General features: G+C 37.9%; 1 protein-coding gene across 4 annotated transcripts in view; it reads right to left on the bottom strand.

Annotated features, from left to right (window-relative positions):
• Window positions 1-26,013, bottom strand: part of GRM3 (glutamate metabotropic receptor 3) — a 207,578-nt gene that overhangs the window by 67,068 nt on the left and 114,497 nt on the right. For 2 of the 4 annotated variants that reach the window (XM_045565547.1, XM_045565550.1), the window contains exon 1: window positions 19,509-19,984. The exons of 1 other annotated variant lie outside the window; for it this stretch is intronic. In XM_045565547.1, coding sequence (XP_045421503.1) covers window positions 19,509-19,976 — 468 coding nt within the window. In that variant the 5' untranslated portion in view covers window positions 19,977-19,984. Of the gene's footprint in view, window positions 1-19,508; window positions 19,985-26,013 lie in introns of those variants that run through there. One more of the 4 variants, XM_045565549.1, reaches the window with a different exon arrangement.

Here is a 26,013-nt window from a genome sequence, read left to right as displayed (position 1 = left end):
TTGTATAGAAAGAGCCTGGGTGTTGTCTAATTCTCACTTCCCCCTCTTTTGCTAAAAACAGCAGTCTTTGAAAGAGTTTAATTTCAGAACTGTACGCCACATGGACAGTCCAAATTAGACATTTATCATCTAGGTTAAGAAAAAAAAAATAATCAATTCTACTGAAATGCTATTTCGTCCACCCCAAATTTAAGGCATACACGTTTCTAAATTCTTAAAAATCTTGACCAAGATTTTCTTTACTTTCTTTTAAAACTTTGTTTTTGCTTGGACTTTGTAGAAAGAAATCATACAAATATGCTATTCTCATGGCGTTTTGAATAAAAATCAAATAAAGTATGGAGGACCTTGTCATGAATAAACCACCTACTTCAAAATATTTAAAGCTTATTCTGAATGAAAATTTTAAATTTTTTATAATTCAGCTATCAATATTCCATTGCTTTATTTATTGTAGAATAAAAAAGGAAAGTGAGAATTTATCAAGAAGCCTTTTATGTATAAAAGTATTTGCAGAATTTATACTTACAAATATCTAAACAGATTATATGTTTATTTAGTAATAAATTGGTTTTTATTTTTTCTGGCTATCTCACATGTTCTGAAAACTTCTTTCTCTATAGTGACTTTAGTTAAATTATGTAATATACTAAGCGGACGTTAATCAGAAACAACATTGTATATTCCAATATGGTCTATGTACATTGGAATAAATATTAGTATTTGAAATTTTCCTTTTGGAAATTGTGGTTTCACATTTGTATTTGACATGTAGGAAGCACAGCTTGAAATAGGCAGCTGTTAGCAAAGAGCACAAGCAACACAAAACAACTGACATCTGAGTCCTGATTAATCATCATTTTATCTGGCAAAGGAAACCAACAGCCAAGTTCATACACAGCTACACAGCATGTTCTTGGAGATCTGGCCTCCTATTAAAATCAACACTTGATAAAGCCCAGAGCTATCAGAAATATTTTCTGTATCTTTTCAAATCCTAGTACCTCTCATTTAATCACAAGTAGAATGGCTAGAAATCTGGAACTTAACATGCAATGTAATGCAAATTTAATACCCCAAATCTTTCTTGTATTTAGTAATATAAGATATGGGTGAATTTGGGGGAATGGAGGTGAGTGGGTGGATGAATGGGTAGGTGAAGGCTAGTTTCTAATTTATTTCTTCTTTTCTCAGGACCAGGGTACTCTGGACAAAATGGCCTATACTGACTCATTTGAGCATAGGAGTATTGCTTGTTTACTCAGCCTGATTGAAATGGCATGTGGCACTGAGCAGGTACTGTCATTACTTCTAGAATGAGTACTTGGCTTCCATTGGATTTATATACCACTATGGCAGGCTTGGTAATAACAGCCTTGTCTCTGCATGGGCTTGACTTGATAATGAAGTTTCTGGGTGCTACTGCTGAGGCCATCTCTTCTTGATGCACTAGTTTTCTCATCTTCAAGTTATATCCATCAGGACCTGATCCCCTCAGGGAGACAGAGAATGAAAGGAACTTAAAAAATATCTAGACATTATTTCCTGGCAGATAGGAACCAAAGTGAAAAGATCCTAAACTGCTGAAACTTTCTTCTCCCAGAGGGGTAGGAGTAATGAGAAGCTGCTCAAGAAAAAAGTTCTTGTCTTTTAACTAATAGTATCCTGTGGCTTCATGTCTACCTCTCCAGGATGTCTGAGAACAATTTACAATCAAGGCAGTCTGGACAAGAGAATGAACTAGCCACAGAATAACAGCAATATGGGAAAGATTCTCTGCACTGGGAAGGGACACATGAGCTACTGTAGCCTTTTTGGGATGGTAGTGGGCTAGAATAAAACAGCAATTATTGCCGTCATTTTAAGGAAAATTATATATACCTCTGTGCATGTGTGTTTAATAAGGAGACCCCAAGCAACTCTAGATAAAGGAGACACATTTGGTGAGATGAAACATGAGAACAGAACACTAATAAGTAAGTGTTATATAATCTCAATTGTATCATCTACATTGTATAGCAATAACATAGTTCAAAGTTATGCTATTCAGAGTTACATTAGAAACACATATAAATGAATAATAGAGAAAAGTGTTGAAGTACTTTTATTATAGTGAGCTGTTCCTTTGAAAATCAATTTCCTTAGATTATAAGGGTAAAAATGCTTAACTTAAAAGTGAGCACTACAGGAGGCAATAGATATAAATCTTTTTTCTTTCATCTTCCTCACCCACTCTAACATTATTTCTAGAGAACAGCATTCATAGTTTATCTTATGGATTTTAGAAATGTGTTTGTTCTGTTGTAAAACCAGTTACCGCTGTACGGGGTGTTTACATATATATATATATTTTTTTTTCCTTTGATATTCAAAAGAGCCTTTTACAGTGGGTGTTATTATCTCTATTGTAAAGATGCAAAACACTGAGTTCTGCTCGGTGAAGAAACTTGTTCCTAGTCCTACGGTTAGAATGTGGGGGCGGAATCAGGATGTAAAACCAGGTCTTTGGACTTTAAGTGCTATGGCTGTCCACTCACAGCTTTCTCTCTACCCTCTACTGTGTGACTGCGAACCTGAGGCCTCAAGCACAGAAAGGCATCCAGGTAGAAAGAATAGGGGAGAGGAACAGAAGCAACGTCATGGTATGTGTGTACCATAGATTGCCTGGTTGCTGTTACTAGGAACTTTCTTTTTAACATAAATTTAAAACCAGGGTTGAGCAATATCCAGGTAGTTGTCAGCTGGGTTTCTGCTGACCCAGCTAACATTTGTCTCAAAGCTGGGCATCTGAAACATTCCTGACTTGCTTTACTGGCCATATGGTTTCTCTGAAAAAGTATGAAGAAATAAGGGGAACTCCTACACTGGACATCATTTTGAATGGTAAAAAAAATTGTTTTAGAATGGGGAAGTAATGTAAAATTTTGGAAGAAAGTTACCTAATTATGTTATTATTAGTAGGAGTGGAGGAAGGAAAAACAGGATCTAGTTATATATGCTTTAGAAAAAAATCATTTTAAAAGTAGAGATATGCTCAAATAGATACAGATTCTAAAAAGGAATATGGCTTAAGAGAGACAGAAGGACTTAAAAAATAATTCATGCAATGCACAAGACAGAGAAGACAAGAACTCTGAAGAATCCACTGAGTTGCTGGGCTGCACTGGGGGACTTGGGTGGTAAAAGAACTGGTGACCCAGGATGGGTGCTGTTGGTGTGTTGGGGGCTTTCCCCACACACAGTGTGAAAGATCAGCATGAGCCTGTAGTTATTAGGGACACTAAAGCACAATGTGAGAATGAGCAAAGTGATTTTTGTTGTTGTTATTGTTTTATTTGAAATAATGTTTCAGGAGATGTGGCATGAAGCAATATAACCATTGGATGGAAAAGTTGGTTCTATGTGAGTAAAAGAAAGACACTTGCTCAGTCCCTCTCGTTTTCTCACTTTTCCCATGGAGAATGTTTTCTAACATGGAAATGGTAGTATAAATAACATGAAAAGGCTATGCCACACAAAAGAAGGAAACAACATATATATATAAAAGCCCATAATCATATAAATTGAGTTTGCCCCCCATAATGAATTCTGGAAGGAATTGAAGATTAAATTATGGAATCAGTGTCAATACTTTTTGAAAACTCAATAATGAGAGGACTCAGAGGGTAAAAAGGGAGGAGAAAGGACAAATTGAGGGAATATCAATCAAGAATAAATATAAATTAATAAGCATGATGTGCTTTGGTAATTTTCTAGAACAGAGTTTTCTAATAGAGAGCACAGAAACACGTAGAAATGAACCAGGCAATTACTGGGAATCAGCATGGGCTCAGCAAGAGTGAATTTCACCAGGAGGACGTCTTTTCAACATTAGTTGAACTATATGGGGAAGAGTTGTAGCGTGGAGGACCCTTGACTTCAGCAAGGTGTTGGTGACATTACATGGACTCTCTGGGGAACTGGAAAGTGATAGGAATTGGATAACAAAGTTAAATATATTCAAAGAGAGCAGCTTGGATGAAAGTCTATATATAGTTGCCAAGTTTAATCAATATTATTGGAAAAAATATAAATAAGCTGCAAGATCATTACATTGTAGAGCTGGAAGGAATCATGAAGATAATTTAAACCTCTTGTTTAATGGGAAATGGAAGTTCATAGCGTGAAGTGACTTTCCAAAATTTACATAACCCATAGGCAGAAAAGCCAAGGTTAGAGCCTAGTCTCTTGATTTCCCCAAAGGATTGGGCTCCCTCTCCCGAAACAAGGTGATATACAGGGAGAGATGTAAGTTGCTGGATTTAAGTTAAAATTATACAAGTGGAGAAAGAAGAAGTAAACTAGGAAAAATGAAATTATGAATGCAAATTTGAATATTGCAGTTCAGCATGCACCAGAAATCTGAGGGTGGCTAAAGTCAAAGAAGGATTATTATGTCTTTTGTTCTCTTTAGATTCCAATTCAGAATTCCTTAAAAATGAACAGAGAAGATCAATTTTAGTTTTCCCGTTCTCTAAGTTACTGTTCTCAGACTACCTTTTTGGGGAAGCCTTTTAAAGATCTCTAATATTTTTAATAGTCCTAATATTTTTGTGCCAGCTACTATTCTAATTGTTGTAGATGTATTATCTCCTTTAATCCTTTTAATAATCTTTGGAGGTAGATGCTATCATTATTTCATTTTATATATTGAGGAACTGAGTCACAGAGTGCCTAGGGATCTTACTGAAGAGCCCATAGATGGTGGGAATTCCGGGACTACCCACTGTATTCACTCTTCCCAGATTTACTCAATCTATTCTGCAATCCAAGCTCATAACTGATTCCTCTCACTATAATGTTGCAATGATGTATTTCAAGCTATTACATGTTTTCTTTTATTACTGAAGCTAAAAACTCATCTAGTTGAGGACCATGAGCAATCATTCCTTGTTACCAAAAGTATATTTTTTCATTTGTCAGTCTATACTTTGTGATAGCTCTATAGATACTTGTTTACTGACTGACCATCTACAGTGGTAGCAATGATAGTCTAAGAATCTACTGGGAAATTTCCACTGGGAGGATGAAAGCTTCAAGCTATAAATATTATGATCAGGTTTGGCTTTATGATTTATGTGAGAAGCACAATGACCTTATAGTGGAGCCCATTGTCTCTTAGGACCTGGGAGGCTGCGTGTAGGGAAATGATGTTTAGCAGAAGCCTTTTCCATGTGTACATGTTCTATCATTTTATATCCAATATTCAAATACTATGAGGTATCCATTGTTTTGTGGGTTTGAATTTATCCAGGACTTAGGTATTGCAATGTTTTCATTGTAGCCTATCAAGTTATAAGTGACTTTTTTTCTTGGCTCAAAAGGAATGCTTAGGATGCTGGACTTAGATACTATTATGTTTTCCAGCAGATGCTATGTTCTAAAATTAGTATTTTTGTAGTTGTAAGCTGGTGTAATTTAGGATGGGCTTCACTTGAAGTAGTTGTCAAACAAACCATAGCTGCATGTTGTTGAATATCTGCCAGCATTTTCCCAATATTTTCCCTTCCAAATGAACTCAACTCTACATAGTTTCTCGGACTTACCATGTTCTCAAATCTACATGCCTTTGCATGTGTTTTGTTCCTTCTTTCCAGAATGCCCTTTACCACTTGTCTGCTCAGCTAATCCATTCAAGAGCTCCTCCTCTGAGGAACCTTTCTTGGTGCCTCACTTTAGGCTTATTCGTGTGCCCTTTCTCTGAGCCTTTATGTATTTCTCTCATGGCATTAATTAAAATTTGTGGTGATTTCTAGATTATTCACTAATTTCTCCACTGGAGTGAGAAGGCTTAAGAACAGGGAATGTGGATTATAAATCTGTATACTCAAATGCCTCACAAAGTATGGAGGTGCTCCATAATGTTTGTTAAATGAATAAATTGATGAATGAATTGATAATTTGCTGCTCTACCATGTAACCATTTCTAATTAAAAACACATGTTTCTGTGTGTGCGGATGGAGGAGAATCTGGCAATGGAAAGCTACCGTGAAACACTATGGACAACAATTTGCTGTGCAACGTGTGGATCCTTCCTTCACTAATCATACTCAATTTTTTTCTTACCAAAATGAGATGACACATAAGACAAGGAATTGGTTTAGACCTTTAGGAATCTGTAGCCAATGTTTTCAGACCATTAAAACCAATTTCTCAAAATTCTCTGTATAACTAGGAGTATACAAAAGGAAGTCAATATTATATCAACTGGATCTGTACATTGTGCCAATGGCCTTAAGGCTAGAAACTGCTTTTTGTTTTCTGTATATTTTTAGTTTTCCAGCTAATTTTTTTCTATTTTTAGTAGAGATGAAGTCTCGCTCTTGCTCAGGCTGGTCTCGAACTCCTGACCTCAAGCAATCCTCCTGCCTTGGCCTCCCAGAGTGCTAGGATTACAGGCAAGAGCCACTGTGCCTGGCCTAGAAACTGCTTTTTTTTCTAAGAAAAACAAATGAAGGGCCTTATCCCTGAAGCATTAGTCTTCTAATCACAAATACCTAAAGTAAGATTCATAGAAACATATACCTAAGGTAGGCTTCACCACATAAACTGATAGTAAGACCTGCTGGGAAGGTAAGGTTTTTCTGGAGACAAATGCATCATGTACAAGGTACCTAAGCAGTCAAACACTCAGAGCTCACATCGGTTGCTCACTTATTATTCTTGCTTTGGGAATGTCTAAACTTTATCTTTCCCAGAATTAATAGCCAACTGTGGAGTGATGCTACTGTAGGCATCCAAGCCATCCTCATTCACTGCTGGGAATTTTGAATTAAAGGCCAATTTATTGGGGACTTTTGCTTCTCTTGACCTTTTTTTTTTAGCAAGTCCGAGAGACTCTTCTTCTTAAGATCCCAGGTGTCATGCTTCATTTCAATTATGCTCTGATCATGGGAGCAAAAAAGTGTGAACTGTAGGAAAAACTTTAGGCAGTCATCTATTCTTTTCCTGTTGTGGAAAAAAAGAATGTGTATTGAAAAATTTCAGAGTCACCTGTGAGCCCCCACATCAGTTCTGTTGTCGCTCTTCCTACTCAGGATATCCATGATGTAACAGTTTCAAACATGAACCCTGTGCTTTCTGTGGTGACACAATGCCAAATTTTTTTTTCAACAGAAGACAAAAAGACTATGCACAGGTATAATCTACTAGAAATGTTTCCCACTAAAGTGGTTTTCTATCATGAGGATTCTTTTCAGAAGTTTTATAGTTATTGGCTTCTGAGTTTGTGCTAATATACATTAAAGGGAACAAAAATAATTGGTTTTTATGTAGACCTATGCTTAGCTACAAAAATTCCAGATGGCAAAGAGGCATCAAATGCTTGCTTCCAAGAAAACTGCTATTTACAGAGCTGAACTATATACATTTGAAAAATAAACCATTGCTACTGTCCTGGGAATCTGGAGACTTGATAATAACCTCTGTGGATTTGCCTTTGTATTCTGTTCTGTTCACATATCTCTTTGGGGCTTTCTAAGAATAAGCCTACACCTTTAATTGCTTTGTCACACGTGCAGCACTGAATGTTTTGTTTAGTTCTTTTTATTAAATTCCTATACATGAATCTGGAAGAGAACCACTGAGCGCTGCACTTTGAACCATCTGCTACCTCATAACTCAGATTATTACATAAAACAAGTTCTAGAAGTAGTGATGCGCTGAGGCCTCAGTGCCTCCCTTATTCAGATCCATCAGGTTACACGATTAGCTGTACAAAATCTCAGATTGGCTTGTATTTTAAACTGGAACTGGAGGTGGATATAGTTGAGAAACTGCCTGAGGAATTCAAGCTGTTCATATCACATGTGTTAATCTGCCCATAAAGGATGCCAATCACATTTTTATTGCAAAAAGGATTAGTCACTTGTTTTTGGGGGGCCACATCACCTTACCTGCAGCACATCTGGGAACATTTTGCATGAAAACAGTCGACTGAAGCACATGTCTGAAGGCCAGACATTAATCATGACTTAAGAAATCCTATAATGAAGTATAGCCAGTGCCAGTTTACTCAGTATAGTCTCAAAAGCCATCAACTTTTACATGCAATGGGCCCCAAAAACACTTGGATCAGAGATGCATATTGCTATTCCCATTCAATAGCATAACTCAGTCCCAGTGATTTTGTATGGATATTCCAAACAAAGGACTCCCTGATCATGGAAGAAATCTTCAAAAATAGCTCAAAGTCAGCCCATTGCACTCAATACCTGTTGTTTGCCAACCCAGATTGTCAGATACTTTTGTTTTCTTCATTTGAAACTAAAGTACGTATGAATAGTAAGGTTATTTTGGCATTCTCATAGGCTGAAAGGATATGCAGACCACAAAGGATTCCTTGAATCACATTTCGGGAGACTGACATTATAAGACATGTCAGGTTTCTTGCCATGACACTGCCACTCTGCATTCAAGTGTCTGTCTTGCTCCCTTAATAATAAAGCACTACCATGGGAATAACTTTGTTTCCATGCAGACTTGGCAGGTACTTACAAGATGAACAAGAAGGTATTTTGCCCACTGAATCAGTCTGCATCTGCTCTTTGCTTTCCTTTTCCCCCATGAATTACTTTTTAAGAGAAATCATGGAACTGAAGTGGTTTGGGTTCTGGTCACTAAAAATGGAGTCAAAAGATCTATGTCATATCTAGTTTGAAGAGTGTTTGTATTTGTCGGAGACACCTGCAAAAGCATCACTCCCAGTGTGACTTGACACCAAAAGACCGGTTAGAAACACATCCTTTAGTGCCTTAGATATTGATTTCTGACAATGTCTCTTGAAGATTTAAGAGCCTTAAGTTGAACTAATCCATATTTTTCTGTGGCTCCTGAAGTCACTTGTATACAATAACGTGACAAATAGTGCCTTACCAACAAAAAGGGTGTTCCTATCTTTGTTGTTTGTTAACCAAAGAACAAAAGCTGTTGGGTATGTTTGGGAAGAGCTGAGGGCTGTAGCCTAATGGTTCTTTAAATGGTCATTTATTACTTCTGAAGTCTTGTGGCAATAATCTAGGGCAGAGATATATATGCCATATTATTTGTAGCAAATAGAACTGTGTTATTCCTGATTTCCTTCTTAATTGTTCATTACTTCAACAGGGCTGTCAGGCAAAAAAGGAGCAAATGGCGTAGTGGTTCCATGCACAGGGTTGGAATCAGACAGACCAGCATTGGAATCCCAGCTCCTGTGCGACTTTAAGCATGCTATTTGAACTCCTTAAGCTTCAGTTTCTTCATCTGTAAAAAGGGATAGTAATCACTGGTTTATGAAGTTATGCGAGTATTAAATGATAACATATGTGAAGCCCTTACCTCATTGGCTGGCACATAGTAAATGCTCAAGAAGTGACAGAGATGATGATCATGACTAATTCAGCAATCTCTCGTTCATCAAACTTTGATTGATGCCAATCACACAAGGCACTATTCTAAAACCTAGGTTTTCTAAGATGAGCAACGTACCCCCACTGACCTCCAGGAAGTTGTAGTCTGGTGGGAGACAAACATAGCTAAGGATAAAATTTAAGAAATATGCATACAAACAAAAACACTGGTGAAGAACAGCTAATTACACTCCAGGTGAGTCATGCAAGGCCCCCATGAAGAAGTAACATTTAGGCTTGATATTGAAGAAAAAGTGAAAGTTTACCAGGCAGAGGAAGAGGAAAGAAGTTTTTAGGTAGAGGAGAGGATGCAAGGACATAGATGGAAAAGTGCACATTTGCTTTAATAGTGTCAGATAGTTCAGTATTATCAGGGTACCCAGTGCCTTGTAGGGATTAGTAGAAGGTAGGACACTTACTTGCAGATAAGAAAAAGGGGATTAGTAGAAAGTAAGGAAGGATAGAGGGATTGTGGTCAGACTGCTAGTATTTTAAATGTAATTTTAGGTATTTTGAACTTTATGCTTTAAGAGATAAAAACTATTAAAAATTTTTACTAAGGAAATGACATGACAAAAATTATGTTTTAAAAAGACTACAGTGGATGACATCCAATCTGAAAAGAAAGAGGGAGTGGTGATTGGATGGACAAGATATTCATTCTGACTGAAGCTATGAGTTCTTGAAAGCTGGGGACCATGTAATCTCAATAAACTAAATAAATTAACAATAGAAATATCAAGATTGTAGCTTTAAAAATTTTGAACCTACTTACAACTATTTTATTTGGTTGATAGTAATTACTCCAGTACTTGTATTTTAATTTGTTCTCCTGTTTGTGTCATCACAGGTCACCTTCAATCCTTGGATGGAAGTAGGTCATAAATAATAATGGTTGTTGGAGAAAGTCATGTAATGTAAAAAGGTTGAAGAACTTTTAAATTCCTTGAAGCATCTCAGAAAAGATAACAAAAAAGCTTTCTTTAACATAGAAATAAGAGCTGAGAGTCAGTTAAGTAGCCATTGATAACAGCTGAAAATCTCTGGATGGCACAAACCTGCAGCATTTAATGTTGCATTTCTTTAAGTCTTGTATTAATATAAATGATATTTCATGAAACTACTTTGTAAACATAGGTACTATGTACTTAATGCATATGCATATTTTTATTTAGATGGAAATTACTTTTTTATAGGAAAATTCTGAACAAATTTTAGATCACCTTTTCAACCACATCTGGTTTCCACATTGGGAGAGCTTAATTGTCTGGTTTGCATTCTGTGGAGCCTCACTGTGAACCTGATGGCACCTACCTGCACTGGAGGCTCAGTGCCTGGGAGGAACCAACTAGTGCCTGGGATGCACACCCTGTAAATTCAAACCTATTAAGGGATGGCAACTCTCCCCAGATGCTTTGCCATTCTGACCACTTGGCAAAGAAATCTGACCTATGTTTGAAACAGGATTTTTCAAGGTGTTTTTGCTATTGTATTCTCCCCTGAGTTGCTCCCTCTATCGGCATGTGAAGTCAAAGAGTTGGCAAGAATCAAGACTTTGTTACTAGTGACAGAGGGATTTCCACAATATACCAGGTGGTGATGTCAAAAATAGTGACACCACAGTTTTAGTGTTTGAAGTCCCACTGATCTACCGCCTGGAGTATTGCTTGCTTAGAGTTTAACTGCAGGTGTTTTTGGAACACTATTCTTAAATTCCCAAAGTCCACTAATTGGAAAAATATTCTGTGAGTTTTCAACGGTACTTTTTTTTTTATAGATCAGTAGAAGCACTTCTACTACATTAAATCAATGGACTTTCATTATTATAAACTGCTAAGAGTTGGCTCCTTCCACATTGAAATACTGAACCTTGTACATATTGATCCACTAAAAAGGCACATATTTAGTGGTAATTTGGAAAGAGAACTTTGTGTCATTAAAGCAAAATCATATCTTAGGTCTAACTAAAAGTGTCAGGACTCTTATTTCAATTATTTAATAGTTTACCTATTAACCTATAATTATAGCATAAAACACTTGCTGCTCTCTCTCAGGAATGTCCGTATTCCTTGCTTTTCCTTCTATGACCTCCATCATAGACGTGTGACCTGCAATATAAGCCTGGTTCACAGCCATGGGCCGTTCTATTGCCCTGTGAACTGATGCCCTGGGAACAGTGGTCTTGATGGTAACCTCTTGTCTTTCACTAGTTTTTGAAGAAAGTCATGACAGAAGGGAAATTAATTAAGAAACAAATTAACCTGAAAGCAAAGAAAAAAATAGTGTATCTTGGATAATTACCTCTGATGAGACACTTCTACAATGAAGCAATGCTAGCAAAAGCATTTTTAATGGCTGTTGCTGGTGCCTCCCTCCCTGTGATAAAGTCCTTGAACAGCATTGACCTTTCTTAGAGAAGGTGAAGCAGGAGCAATGGAGGGAGGTTTTAAAACAATCAGCTTTGTGAAATTGCTTTAGAATGAAATGTCTGGGAAGGAAATAAATAAAAAGATTCTAAGATAACTTTTGAGTCAGGTTTTTTCTGAAGCTGAGACTATGTGAGGGAGTGATTAGGACAGCAATGTGGGAGGCAAGCTATCTGGATTCTGATATCCATTCCGCTACTTGTAAAGTGATAGAAACGTGAGCTTGGCACTTGACCTTTGTGAGTCTCAATTCCTCTTGGAACTGTTCCTCTTGGACCCAGATGGGAGAAGTTGAAAGTAAAAAAGCTAACAGATAATATCTACTAAAATGTTGAATGCTGGATTAGTATGGAAGGCACTATTTTTATTGCTTTTCATGTATTTTCTTATTTAATTCCCACAAGAACCCAGTGAGAGAGGTGCGATTAATATCCCCATCTTAGATGTGAGAAAAGAGACAATGAGGGGGTAAGTAAATCCTAGTCTGTCTGCACACTGGGGTTTTAATCATTGTGCTGAAATTTTCCGAGAAACACACACTAAAAATAGTTTATAGTAGTAACTTATCCCTGCTATAATCATTGTTTTTACAATTTTAAACTCACTAAATGCAATTGACATTTTTACTTTTCTAGTGATAGAGACACTAGTGACAGATTAGCAAATGGACTTCTAGTGCTGTCACTCTGCTTTGCTTGAGAACATGATGGGGTCCCCTCCTCCTTTGTGTTAGATACCAGCACGGCATCTGGTATATGGCAGGCACTTTGCAGATTCTTTCTGTGGGGAAATAGAGCTAGATTAGGAGAAGGATGGGGCTCTAGCATCAGCTCAAATGGCCCTGACTGTCCAGTTGTGTTCAATCTTGCATAGTCGTCTCTGGAATAGTTGGTCTAAGGACAAATGGCGTGGAACCCCTACAGCTGCTCTCAAACCAAGGCATCTTGTGGCACATGTGTACAGCAGAGCTGGGGAGGGGGAGGGGAATTTTGTCCCACATGCTCACCTTGCTACATTATGTCTTTTTTTTTTTTTTTTTTTTTGAGACAGAGTCTCACTTTGTTGCCCGGGCTAGAGTGAGTGTCGTGGCGTCAGCCCAGCTCACAGCAACCTCAGACTCCTGGGCTTAAGCGATCCTACTGCGTCAGCCTCCCGAGTAGCTGGGACTACAGGCATGTACCACCACGCCCGGCTAATTTTTTCTATATATATTTTTAGTTGTCCAGATAATTTATTTCTATTTTTAGTAGAGACGGGGTCTCACTCTTGCTCAGGCTGGTCTCGAACTCCTGACCTCAAGGGATCCACCCGCCTTGGCCTCCCAGAGGGCTAGGATTACAAGCGTGAGCCACCACGCCCGGTCTATTATCTGTCTTTTATATCAAATCCAGTTTTCCATTGTAGGAAATGCTTAGCTTCACTTATGAACAGTTATGTTCACTTATGAACACCTAGACTGTTCTAGAATAGGTAGGTCATGGCTGTGAGCCCTAATTTAAGATTTGCATAGGGATTTTTCAGCCTTCTGAAAGTACAGCAAGGCAACATCTTTCAATTCTTACCAATTGTAAGCAGGTTATCAATTCTTTCAACTATTCAAAAAATATTTACTCTGTACCTGGTTTCAGCATTATTCTAGGTTCCAGCAATATAAAGACAAAAAGATGTGTTCCTAAATTCAAGTAGCTTATAGTAATAGTTTTGTGTAAAATATATATGCAAGTGAAACATTATATTTAATAAGATAGTGATGGAAGTGTGTGTTTATGTAGTGGGAGCTTGGGAAATGTTTCTCAAAAGGGATAGTGTTTGAACTGAGAACTGAAGGAGTGTTGGATTTTGCAAGGCATACAGACAGCAAAACGACATTACATTCTAGGTGGCAGAAAGAGTGTGTTTTCTCTTTTGTGAAAGACTGTGCACATACCATCCTGTAGACTATAAGAAAGCAGGGAGACTTCAAAGGAAGGTTTTCTGTCTACACAGATCTAAAAGTCTTTTTCCTGTTCAACTCTATTCTTTTCTGTTCAGTCTGTTATTCTTTCTCATCTCCTAGTATTTGTGTTGTCAATTGATACTCAGGTCCTATACTTGCACCTGTTTTATATGTGGACCTGATGTTTCCCAATTTGCTTATGCATCCTTCAGGGGCTTGTAAGATGTCTACTATTTTAAATTTTTATTTTACATTCTTTTTATTCCATGTCACCAAGACTCTCCATAATAATGTTGTATTGTACCTAAAATACATATCCTTAATAAATGCAACCCTCATTGCAATATGTAGGCAAAATGAGGTGCTTAATTTACCAAATTCACAAAGATGCTATTATAACCAAGCGAAATAACAACTGACTGGACTTCTGCTTCAAGGTCATCCTGACAGAAAAGAACCTATTATTATTATTATTTCTCTTCTTGTTTTAAATATTAATACTTCCTTTGTAATCACTTATACCCTAACAGGAGAGAATTTTGATAGTGCAACATATAATTATAAAATTAAGAAAGACCCTTAAATGCCATATGGTTCTAATACTAATATGTTGCTTCAGTCTCCTCAATAATAGGACAGATTTTGCTTGAATAACTCCTGTGGCAGAGGACTCACTTCCTTCCACCCCGCTCCTTCCAGGCTGTCTATTTCATTTATAAGAACTCTTCCTTATGTTGGCTCTAAATATGACTTGCTCTAGATCAGTGATTCTCAGTGAGGAAAGGGGATAATTGTGTAACTTTCCGGGGAATGGAAACCTTTTGGGATGTCATAGCTTGGGGTACTGCTGGCATCTAATGGACAGAGGTCAAGGATGGTACTAAACGTCCTACTATGTACAGGATAACCCCACACAACAAAGAATTGCCCAGCCAAAAATGTCGATAGCAGCAAGGTTGGGAAACTCTGCTCTAGCGTCAGTCTATTTATCCACAGAGAAAGTTTAGCTGTTTCCATTCAGCGGTCCATCAGGTACTTGGAGACAGCTAACTACATGAAGGCTTTTGCGCCCTCAAGTTCTGCAATTATTTTTCTGATGCTCCTGTAATAAGACTAGCAATTCATGTGTGACTTTCTCCCAAAGCATTTGAATTTAAAGGAGGAATTAATCACTGAGAGAAAGCAATACTTAATACAAATCAATCAGTGGTGGTCTATTTTAGCTCTGTGGAATTGAATGGAGGAGGTATAATAGAGTGGTATGTTTATGTGTTCATCCTCCTACCCCATATAGCTAAAATCTATGAAATTTACTGCAAGGAATTTAGCTTCAGGAGTTAGTCTTCTCAGGGATATAGTGTGAGCAATGCATGGCATGTCCAAATCCATGTCACGGTAAACTATGTCATAATGACCATCTCCCAGAATTAGAGTGTTCCTGGGATGTAGACAGTGCTAAAAATTCTGACCATACCAGGGATAGGAAAGAAGTAGTAAGATCCTTTTAAGGCTCTCTTCTGTCCTTTCTATGAGGCAAACTTTTAGATGCCATCTAACCTAAATCCCCATTTGTTGCTCAAGTCACTTTAACACTCAGGGACAAAGCAATAACTAGGTCAATTTATACCTGCCACGTTCCAGCTAAAATTTGCTCCATCTAGGGAAGAAAGACTGAGGAAATGATACATTCTCTGAGAAGAATGAGCAACATTTCAAGGAACATTTTCAACTGGACAATGTAGGAGCTAACTACAGCCTATTTGAAAAGGACAAGCATAAACGTTGCCTCAAAATAAGTACCATGTAGACAATTGTCTAGCTAAAGGCAACCGACCTGATTCTCTTCTTGAATACTGTTTTCCCTGAAGTGGGTGGATTGCAGGCTTTTAAACAAGAGCAGGATACAGTCTTAAAAATTCTTTGAAAAGAAACTTAGTCACCAGAGAGGGTGAATAGACCCCACGTATGTTTGCTAATATAGAAGGATTTTGGTGCTAGCTTCCATTGATTACTGAATTAATAAATCAATTAAATCAATTGCTTTATAAAAGGAACCACCACAGACTGATTTGTCTTACTTAATAAGAGTGTTGGGAAAATAATTATCCAGTTTCTTCATCAGTGGTGATACAACTTAAGCCAGCAAGTCATTAAGAATTCCCCGTTTCATGCAGTTTTCTTTATCAGCAAACACTGCCTATTGTATGAACTAACAAAGCAGGGGATATCTCCTAGGCTGACTTCCAGAAGAATTCCTCTCCTTTAGTGGGGAGATAAGAAAAGAAGAAGCTGGAGAGAAAGCACCACCTGAAGCAGTCCTGCTGATAAAGCCCAAATGGGGAGATTACAATGTCTAAACTGACCTAACTATTAATACAAAAGGGAAGATGCACAAATGTTATCATTCTCTCAAGTTTTCTCTCAGCAGGCAATTTGTAACTGAAAACTCTGTTTCGGGACTGAATGTTACAATTAGATGGTAGGAACTTTTTAAATTATGTGATGGATTTGTACTCACTTATTTCTTCCACAGATTCACCTTCTTTTCCCCCTGATTAGTTCAAGCATGGACAATTCCCAGTACATATCCAGGAAGTGAAAAGTAGGTAAAAATGGATGGCAGTGCCACCAGCTGCCACCACAGTTCCCAGACCCCAGAGTGGGTGACGAAACTCAGTCACAGGAGCAGCAGTGTGTGAGTACGAGAGGTACACAGAGAAATCTTCCCTTGTAAAACGTTACCCTCGCTAGTGGACAAGAGGTCCTCAAATTAATCATTAGGAATTTATTGCTTTGGGCTGTAATGGCTATATTTGTTAGAATTCTTATTAAACAGCATATATATATTTCAAAAGGATGACATACTTTAATTCTGAGCTATATAAGAGCCTCTTAAAACTTCTTTTTATTCAAGATGCTTAGCCAAAGGCCAGGCCCTGTGTGGGAGGGCTCCTTGGAAGGATGCCTGGATGTCAGCGCCTGGACTAATTGCTCCAACGCCCAGCTTTACCTTGGCCTGGCCCAGTGTGCGGCCTCATCAGAGTCTGAGTAGTCAGGAAATCTGGAAGCTGTGGAGGAGAGAGGCCTCTCTCCTTTCCCTGCTTCCTCTTGTCAAGATTTTTGTCCTCTTGCAGGTGGACATTTGATCAGCCTTTTCAGATCCGGCATCTCACTTATGCTATGGCCCTATTAGCCTTTCTCCAGTGCAACTTTCATTCTATTACTCATGCTCAAAATCTTTCTAAAAGTCATTTCTTACCTTGTGAGCTACATGAACTATTCTGAATTATAGTCAATGTCATAATGTTTCATAGTAGTATTGGACCCTCCAGCCAGATTTTAAGTGTCTTAAGGTCAAGGCTGTGTTCTATATGACGTTAGTGTTCTCTCTAACCCCTGTCACAGTGCAGTGCACACAGTAGGAGCTTAACACAGATTGACTTGCTGATTAACCCCATGGGGGACCAGCAGTAACTTCCTGGGACTCCTTGGCCATGGGGAAGGTCACACAGCTGGTTTTAGATGTAGCTTGTCCACTGACTTTTCCTTTAGTTTTAGAAACATAATAGTTACCATTAATTGAATCTGTTAATTTTTGGTGAGGCATTTTCCATATATTTTTCTCAATATATCCTCTCAACAGGTTTTTGAGGTAGAGGCTATTTGTCTCATTTTACAGCTTAACCAGTAAATGGTGGAGTTGGAAATCAAACCGCAGTCTTCCTGATGCCAAAATCTGTACCTTTTCCATTATAGCATGGTAGTTTTGGTTTCTTTATTTATACTCTGGAGATAAAAACCATATCAGCATTAGTGGCTTTATGGTGATATTGACTAGACAAATGAAATCATAAGCCAGGTCCTTTGATGAGTAAGAAGTGCTTCTTCCCTTGAGAAAAAGGACAGGGTTTTAGGAGCCCACATTTTTTTTTTTTTCCCTAAACCAGTTTGACCTCTTCTGAGAGGTACATAGATAGTAAAAGAGTAAAATTAGATTACAAAAGTCTATTTGCAAGGCATAGTTTCTTAATTACCTTGGATAAATTGATATTTACACATCTGCTGTACAGTACTATTTACTGTAGTGGGAGAAACTGAGGTCAGAAAAAGAATCCCCTACTGCGGTAGTATTGGATATAATATACATGTTTATGAAATGATTGGCACTCATCTGATAAAATTATGATTGAAGTATGACAGATATATATTTTTAATTCTCTTTTCTCAAATAGCAAATTCCATCTCTCCTGATCCAAGTATGGAAATAGTGGCAAAGTTAACACGATGTGCTTTGAGATGTGCGATATTTTCTATCCATCTAATGAACTCCAAGGGTGTTTATGAAAAACTAATTATCCTAATTACTCATAATATGACTGTGTGCTCTGAAGAAGGAAAGAAATTTGAAATAGTTCATTTAGAACAGCACAGAATTATACCTAGAATTTTAAATGCCACAAATCTGGGATATAGAAATAAGGTTATTCCAATGCAAATAGATCCAATTTAAGTGGTTTGTGACATATAAAGACAACACGAGTGTAATATGGTTTCCCTTAGTGCTTGGGGCTTTGATTATAGTAATTTGGTAGGAGGCAAAGTGTATGACTCTTATAATCATAGACTTTGATTACTGTGACATTAGTGCTCTCACCAGAAAAAATATTGAACTTAAGGTAACATATAGAAATCATATGAAGTAGTTAAAAGAGCACAAAAGTACAAAAGATCTGAGTTCCAGTTCTTGTGCTGCCTACCAGTGGGCATTTTCATGAAAACAATCTTTCTGGTTTTCAGGGGATTGGAAAAATGAGAAGGTTGAATGAGATGATTTCTCAGCTCTCTTATATCTCTAAAATTCAGTCACTCTGTAAGTGAGCATCACAAGAGTTTGAATAATGTTTCTTCTTTCCCCAGCAAAATTATGAGAGCCAATTATCAGTGTTTTTTTCTAGTTTAAGTTGTGTGTTGAAATGATTTTCTTGTTTTTGTGATAGTAATCATCTGGCTTCTCTGCATGGATTTTTAGGTTCATGTCCTGAGAAATCATTTATATTTTATCTCTGAACAAAACAATGCTTTATATCAAAAAAAATAAAGTTCTGTGATATTATACCTTCTTGTGTTTGATTGCATCAATGTCTTCTAATCATTACTTCATCTTACATCGACACTGTTGTGTAACTTTCAGCACCTGTAATGTGGGCAGGGCATAGTTACTTGCTCCTTGACTCTGGCCTGAACCCTGTGAGTTGCTTTGGCTAAGGGGACGTTAGCAGATGTGAAGCAAGCAGAAACTTGAAATGGGCGTGTGCAGTAGAGTTTGCATTCTCTTGCACCTCTCCATCGCTCAGAGAAGAACATGGCTGGGAAGAAGAGGAGGTTAAGAGACAACCTGGAGCATAGTCACCCCCAGCTAAACTCAGCCTCCATCAGCTTATACCAGCTGCTCCTCAGACTTGTATGCTAATAAATGTTTTAAACCACCAAATTTTGGGGAAGTTTGTTATGCTGCAATAGCTACCTGATATACTTGTAAACAATTTTCATTGGTAGAAAAATGTTCTGTCTGCAAACCTATATTATTTAATACCCATAATAATTACCTTGTTAAATATCATCCACAGATGAATTTAGTAGGATATTCTCCTTTTGTTCCCACAAGACATAAAAGCAAAGAGACACAGCCTATCAGCAACAGCACTGGCCAATCTTACCTGTATGGAGACACTGCTGTAAGAGCCGCCAATGACCCCTGCAATGAGCAGTGGCATGTTTTCTTGAATGGCGTAGGATCCATCAGGACACATATACTCAGCTTCATCCACTTTAGTCAAAGATGCTCTGACAAACTCCAGTGATTGCTCTAATGCATAGGTATCCCTTGAACATGTATCCAAAATGTGAACACCCAGCTTCACTCCTGGTAGCAAGTAGTTGTCTTTGTTGATTTCATCAATAGCAAATAACATGGCTTCCAGGCGTTGGATCCCTCGGTCTTCATTGATTCGCCCACATTCTTCAGTTCCAGTGCCTTTTTCATTAATAGGAAATAGGCCCCCTAAAACAAGGTCACCTTCTATTTTAATCTCCCTCCTTAGAAAGTTATGGTCTCCTAAAGAGAGTAAAAATCCCTTTGAAAATAAAGCTAGGGTAAGAACTTGGAGTCTTGTCAACATCTTCATGAGTCCTGTTTCTGTACTTCTGGGAGTTATCAATGGTGGAGCCAATGTTGCCGCTAGTTCTCCTCTCTCATTTCCAAACTGGATCTTTGGCCTGCCCTTCAAATAAGGGAGTAACAGACTAACAGAGCTTGTCACCAAATTCCTAGAGAGATAAAAATTATATGAAAAAAAATGGCAAAGATAGCAACAGCGATTACATTGACGGTCCATTCCCAACCAGACCTTTGATGGGATAATGACTCACAAAACCATTCACTAAACACACGCTGCACCAGGTACTCTCTCACAGGTATTCTCACCCAGTCTTTATAACTACAATGTAGCTCTTAGTGAAAAATGGGCACTGAGGACCAAAGTGGTAAGTGACCAAAGTGTACTTTGAATGGATGTAGAGGTCAGAGTCTAGTTTTTCTAATGCCAAGTCCAGTAGTCTCTCTGCTCAGTCATTTACTTTGTGTTTAGCAAGGCAGCAACTTGGATATGAGTCTATATCACCTCTCTTTCAGCTGTATTTGTAAACTTACCCTTTTTATGGACTCTTTCCCTTTCCATTTGGAAACAAAACAAAACGCAGTGAACTCTGTTACCATTTCTGCATTTCTACCGTCACATCCGTGTCCTTCCCTTCATAGATGAGCGCTCTACAACAATTGCCTGTGGCGTTGCCCCTCTTCCTCTCATCTTAGATGCTCTCAGCCCATTGAAATTAAGATTCTGCCTCCCCTGCTCAACACAATGTCTCTGGAAAAAGCTACTACTGATCTGCTAGGTTCTAAATGGAATAAACCCACTATAATCCTCATTTTACTTGACCTTAATTAAAATCTTGACTATTCTTTACCTGTTACAACTTCGTAGGTTTCTGTTCTCATTCTTCATTTTTGACAACATCTTAAATTCTATTGTTTAGCACCTGTCCTCCCTCATCCTTCTACCCACACCCATTCCTGTGCTAACTCAATTAATTTCATAGTTTCAGCTATCACTTATGTGAGCTCCAGGCTTCTAGGTCAATTACCTGTTAAATAGCTTTACCAACACATCCCTCAGACCCCTTAAGATCTGTATGTCATAAACTCTCCCTTATCTCTGTGAATGGATCTTCTCTGATCCTAGGCTCTCAACCTAGAAATCTGCACTCTAGAGTCCTCTCCATTTCACACCCTGCTATCCTCTTCTAATTAGCCAGTAACCCTGTAGAGTTCACCTGTTTAACATGTCAAAGCTGCTGCGACTTTTCTATCCCCCCTGTATTAGGCTCTTGTAATCTGCAGCAGGACCACAGCAGTAAGTTCCTATAGAGCTGCTGCCAGCCTCCAAAGCACCTTTTTGTGAATTAGAAAAAGATACCCCTTTCTCAAGTTCAAAATTTTTAAATTCATTATTGTATAACCTGTACCACTATAGATGATGGGAAAGTGTGATTGCTGGTGGCTGCCTCCTGTAGCCAGCGTTAGGAAACTCCTGATGTGGCTCTCACTTCTCAAGGAGTATAAAGAATGCTAGTTCTGGGGTGTGTATGGTAGATTACAGCTTCGGACAGTTCAATAAATCAAGTTTCTTTTTACATCATAGACTAGAACATATGCATCGACTGAGAATCAGGCAAAGCCCTCCTACGAGGATCATGTTTTTGACAGTAAACTGGGATCTTCCCAAGGAACTTTCCAAAACCCTGGTATGGGGCAGTTCAGTTGCACACACACATGAACCCATGGACCTACTGTTACATTCTCTGACACCCAGATCTCTAGCACTAGAGCAAACCCTTGATGAGCACACTCACTCTGCTTGCTTACCTCCTTGCCCAACAGATGAGATATGTTTATTATTTTCAGAGGCAGCTGAGAGATGTAACAGCATGGGACCCTGGGAGCATTTTTCCCACAGGGTACAGCCACATGTCCTTTTTGTCCTTGTGTGTGTGGTTGAGTATGCCTGTCTGCTTTCCTCCTTATGCATGATTGTGTGTTGGTAGGGTTTCACGAAGGAGGGGCTCTCTGAGCTGTTCCCTGACTCAGTCAGGATGCCTGAAACTCACACCACCTGTGTGCACTCAGACAAATTAGCAAATGTTAACAATTTGAATGGTATCCCATTGGAGGAGACACTCAGATGCACAATCTTTCTTACTCTCCACAGTGGCTCACCTCCTGCCAATCTATGCTGACTTTCCTTTGCCTGCAACTTTAAGAACTGACTTTTTATAAAGCTCTTCTCAGTGCTCCAGGATCTTGCCCCTGATGAGCTCTCAAGTCCTATTGCTCACTGTGCTCATCAGCTTTGGGCCCCTATGCCTTTGAACCATAAGTTCCAGACATTTTAAACTATGTGCAGTTAGTAGATGATTAGGATGTTGATGACCCCTTGCTCCCGCTCCTGCTGCTCCCTTTGCCAGTAATGCCCTTCTTGGCCCATTTCTCTGGCAAACATCCACTTATCATTTAAGACTCAACAGTCACTGCCGGAAACGTCCAAGTGTTCTTTCCTATGTCCCTTCCCCAAATTGTTTATTTCCTGTTTTATAGTTTTACTGTAGTTTGTTCAAGAATTATTTTCTATTGCTATTATAATTTATATTTGTTTTCTTGTGCGCTTAATGGTAATAAATGAAATGGCACAGCATTTAGGATTTTTAAGGTACCAAGAAAAAAAAAACACGCCACAAAAAAATGGAGACAGGAACTAGTCCAGTGTTTACCTCAGCATTTTTGACATTTCTCCCTTCTCGTGTTAGCAGTGCCCTTTAAAAAACCCAGCTCTCCACTTGCTTTCTGTTCCTCTCACTTGGAGCAAGTGATGGGTTGTTTTCTTGAGACACACAGTCAGCTGGGTTATGTTTGGTTTATTTATTTAGGTGTGAATCTCAGCAATGACGGCAGCAGCCATTGGAATGCTCAATGTTAACCCGGGACCCCTCTGGGAGATCTGCCACAGGGCATCAGAAAGTCTAATAATAATAATTTTTTTAAAAAGTTGATACTTTAGTAGAATGTGTTTTTTGTTTCATTTATCAATTTCTGGTCTCTTTGATCTTTGTGTGCAATTCCCTTTGAAACAAAACTGCCATGGATGGCAAAAGACACTGCGATCATTACTGCTAATGATAAAGATGCAGAAATTGCTCTACAAAGTAATTGTTTTATGTGCTTATAAAAGAGAATAGCTGATTAAAAGAAGGCCATCAATACAGGCTTCCTATGTATCTTTATAAAAAATATAGACATCTTTTAAATGTGAAGAAAGTTTGACTGCTGAAAGAGTAAAGATGACCTTATAGTCTACAGAAAGCTTAATTCTCTGTTGGGAAAGTACTCTTAGCCATAGAAGACTTCAGGGAAACATCACATCACACCAAAAGTGATAGTCCATATCTGTGTACCTGTTTCACAGGTGGGGGCTGTGTTGTATTTATTGTAGTGTATCTAGGGCCTGGCATAGTGTCTGCAATACAGAAGATAGGCAGCATGGGACTAAATGTTTCTTGAAGAAATGTAGACATCCATGTCAACCATGTTTGTAAATGACTTCTTGCTATTTTATTTGTGGCATGAGAAATGGGAATTAAAGAAGAGAAATGGGTTGTTTTTATCTCATTACCTGCCTGATCACTTCAGATGCTCTTCTCATATTACATTCTTTGATGATGGGACTGCCAACAGCTAGAAATATAGTAATTACTGTTAATGGAAAAGAAAACCCAAACTCTATAAAATAATAATTCTCAGCCAAATGTGGGTGACCTAGAGCACATGGCCTCAAGAGGTCCTGAGAAAATGTGCTCCAGGTAGCCGGGTTACAGTGTGGTTTTATTCAATTATGGAGACAGGAATTACATGTAAAATTGTAAATCAATACATGGGACATACATTGGTTTGGCCTGAAAAGGCAGGATATCGCAAAGTGGGGGAGCTTATAGGTTTTAGGTGGGTTTAAAGATTCTTTGATTTGTTATTGGCTAAAGAAATGAAGCTTTGTCTAAAGGCTTGGAATGTTTTAAGTTAAGATAAAGAAGTCTGTTAATCAGAGACAAGTCACCGGACATTTAGGACCTTTACCTTGAAGCTCAAGTGATCTGTTAAGTAAATCGATGGCCTGCAGGTGTGGTTTAAGCTTTGTCTTGTGTGGCCTTAGGTCCTGTTAATGATTTAGTATCTTATTGTTACAGAGAGTAACTCCAAAAGGGAGGGGGCATAATGAAGCTTGTCTAACCTCCCTTCTCCTCATGGCAGCTTTAAGGTTTTTCTGGTGTCTAGGTGTCCTGGCCAAGGAGGGGTCCATAGAGTCATCTGGGGGGGCTTAAGATTTTATTTTAGGTCACATTACTTTGTATTATATTTTGTATTATGCAAGAGAAAATGCTGCCTTTGTATTTGAAAATTGCAACTGAGGTAGACCTGAACTGACCTACATTTACTTCTTAAGTTTTTGGGCAGGAGAATACTAAATAGGGAACATACATATTATCCTTTCTCAAAGCTTCAGAGATGCATTCACCTATGAAATATTTATTGAACATCTACTATGTGTGTGCTAGGCTGTGACCTAGATACCTAGGATATGTACTTTAATTGTAAACAAATAAATGTTATCCCTGCTGCCAAATAACATTCTAAATGCTTACAAATTTTTATATAGAGTAATGGAAAAATATGCATCTCTGTTTCTACCAACTATTCCATCATTTGTGAAAATCTTGAAAGTAAGTATACCATAAATTTCTTTTAATATGATAATTGTTATTTAGTATTTGGCTTAATAAGTGACCTGTTCATACTACATATATTTTATAAATTTAAAAATTATACAGACCATAAAAACAAGTTGGCTGATAACAATTTCATGTAAAATATTTTTCCTTTAAGTCCTCTGACAGGGCATCTATAAGTAACATTTAATGTAGTCTTAGAGAATTACAAATCAAAAATCAATTAAGTCAATATATAAATTCACTGTCTTAGTATTTTCTTATTTACCTTTTCTTTAAAGCTGAATTTATAATGATTAAGATGTAGGGCCATACATAATTTACAAACACTTAGCATTATTTCAAATGAAGCCTTAAGAAACTGAGAGTAGAAGAAATTAAAATTTAACGTTGAAAAATAGACAAACATTCTTAATTCAATGCAACTGTTTATTTCTGTGTAACAGCTTATCGGATTGTGGCAAAGGGCATCAACCACCTCTGTCAGGTTCTTTTTGTTAGATATTCCCCAGATAAAGAGGCTTCCTACTGCAGCCACATTCATATGTCCCCGAAGAATTGCAGCTCTGTAGTCAAAGTTCTCCATTCAGTGATAATGAGTGATGTGTCAACTATAAACAAGCATGTGTAGCCCTCTCTGTAGGCAACCTGCTCACCAATGTTTTATTAATTGGTGCATTAATAGAATCTCAGAGATTTGCTGTGAATATAACCCCTGGAATATGTGAGTGCAAAGCATTTCTATATTCTGCATATGCTAATATGTATTTTTCTTCTTCTCTTGACTTTGCCTGGAGACTTGGTGTTGGAAATGAAATGCACTTTGACTCAGTGAATAAGTAGTGTATCCAGGAAAAGGAAGGGGTTTGTCTGAGAGATATAATGTCAGAAACCATGCTCACGCTTTCCCAGAAATAAACTTTTAAGTTGCTAAAGGGCTTATGAGAGTGCTCACAGCCTGCCCAACTGACCAATCTGGAGCAGAATTATCATTAGTTCTAGCACATGTAATTTGACTATGACTATAATTTTTCAGCTGGCAGAATTATAAGAAACAAAGACCCTTACTCTTGGACTGCCTTTTTCAATTGGGTAAACAGAGGCTGTAGCTATACTGGCATTTTTAATGGTGGAATATATCATTGCATGATTGTATTATTAATTCTTTTACTCTTACTAGAGAGAAAAGGCGCTTTTTTTCCTCCAAGAAGTTTTTAAGAAGCTATTATGAATAGCTGATTATTTAAAACCCACTAATTTTTAGCAGATGTGGCTTAAAATTTCTTCCTCTTGTCGCTTTTCACACTACTCCAGCTGTAAGGGATCCTT

The sequence above is a fragment of the Lemur catta genome, chromosome 11 (assembly GCF_020740605.2).
Source record: "Lemur catta isolate mLemCat1 chromosome 11, mLemCat1.pri, whole genome shotgun sequence".
NCBI classification, from domain to species: domain Eukaryota; kingdom Metazoa; phylum Chordata; class Mammalia; order Primates; family Lemuridae; genus Lemur; species Lemur catta.
This window is presented reverse-complemented; position numbering and strand designations above follow the sequence as displayed.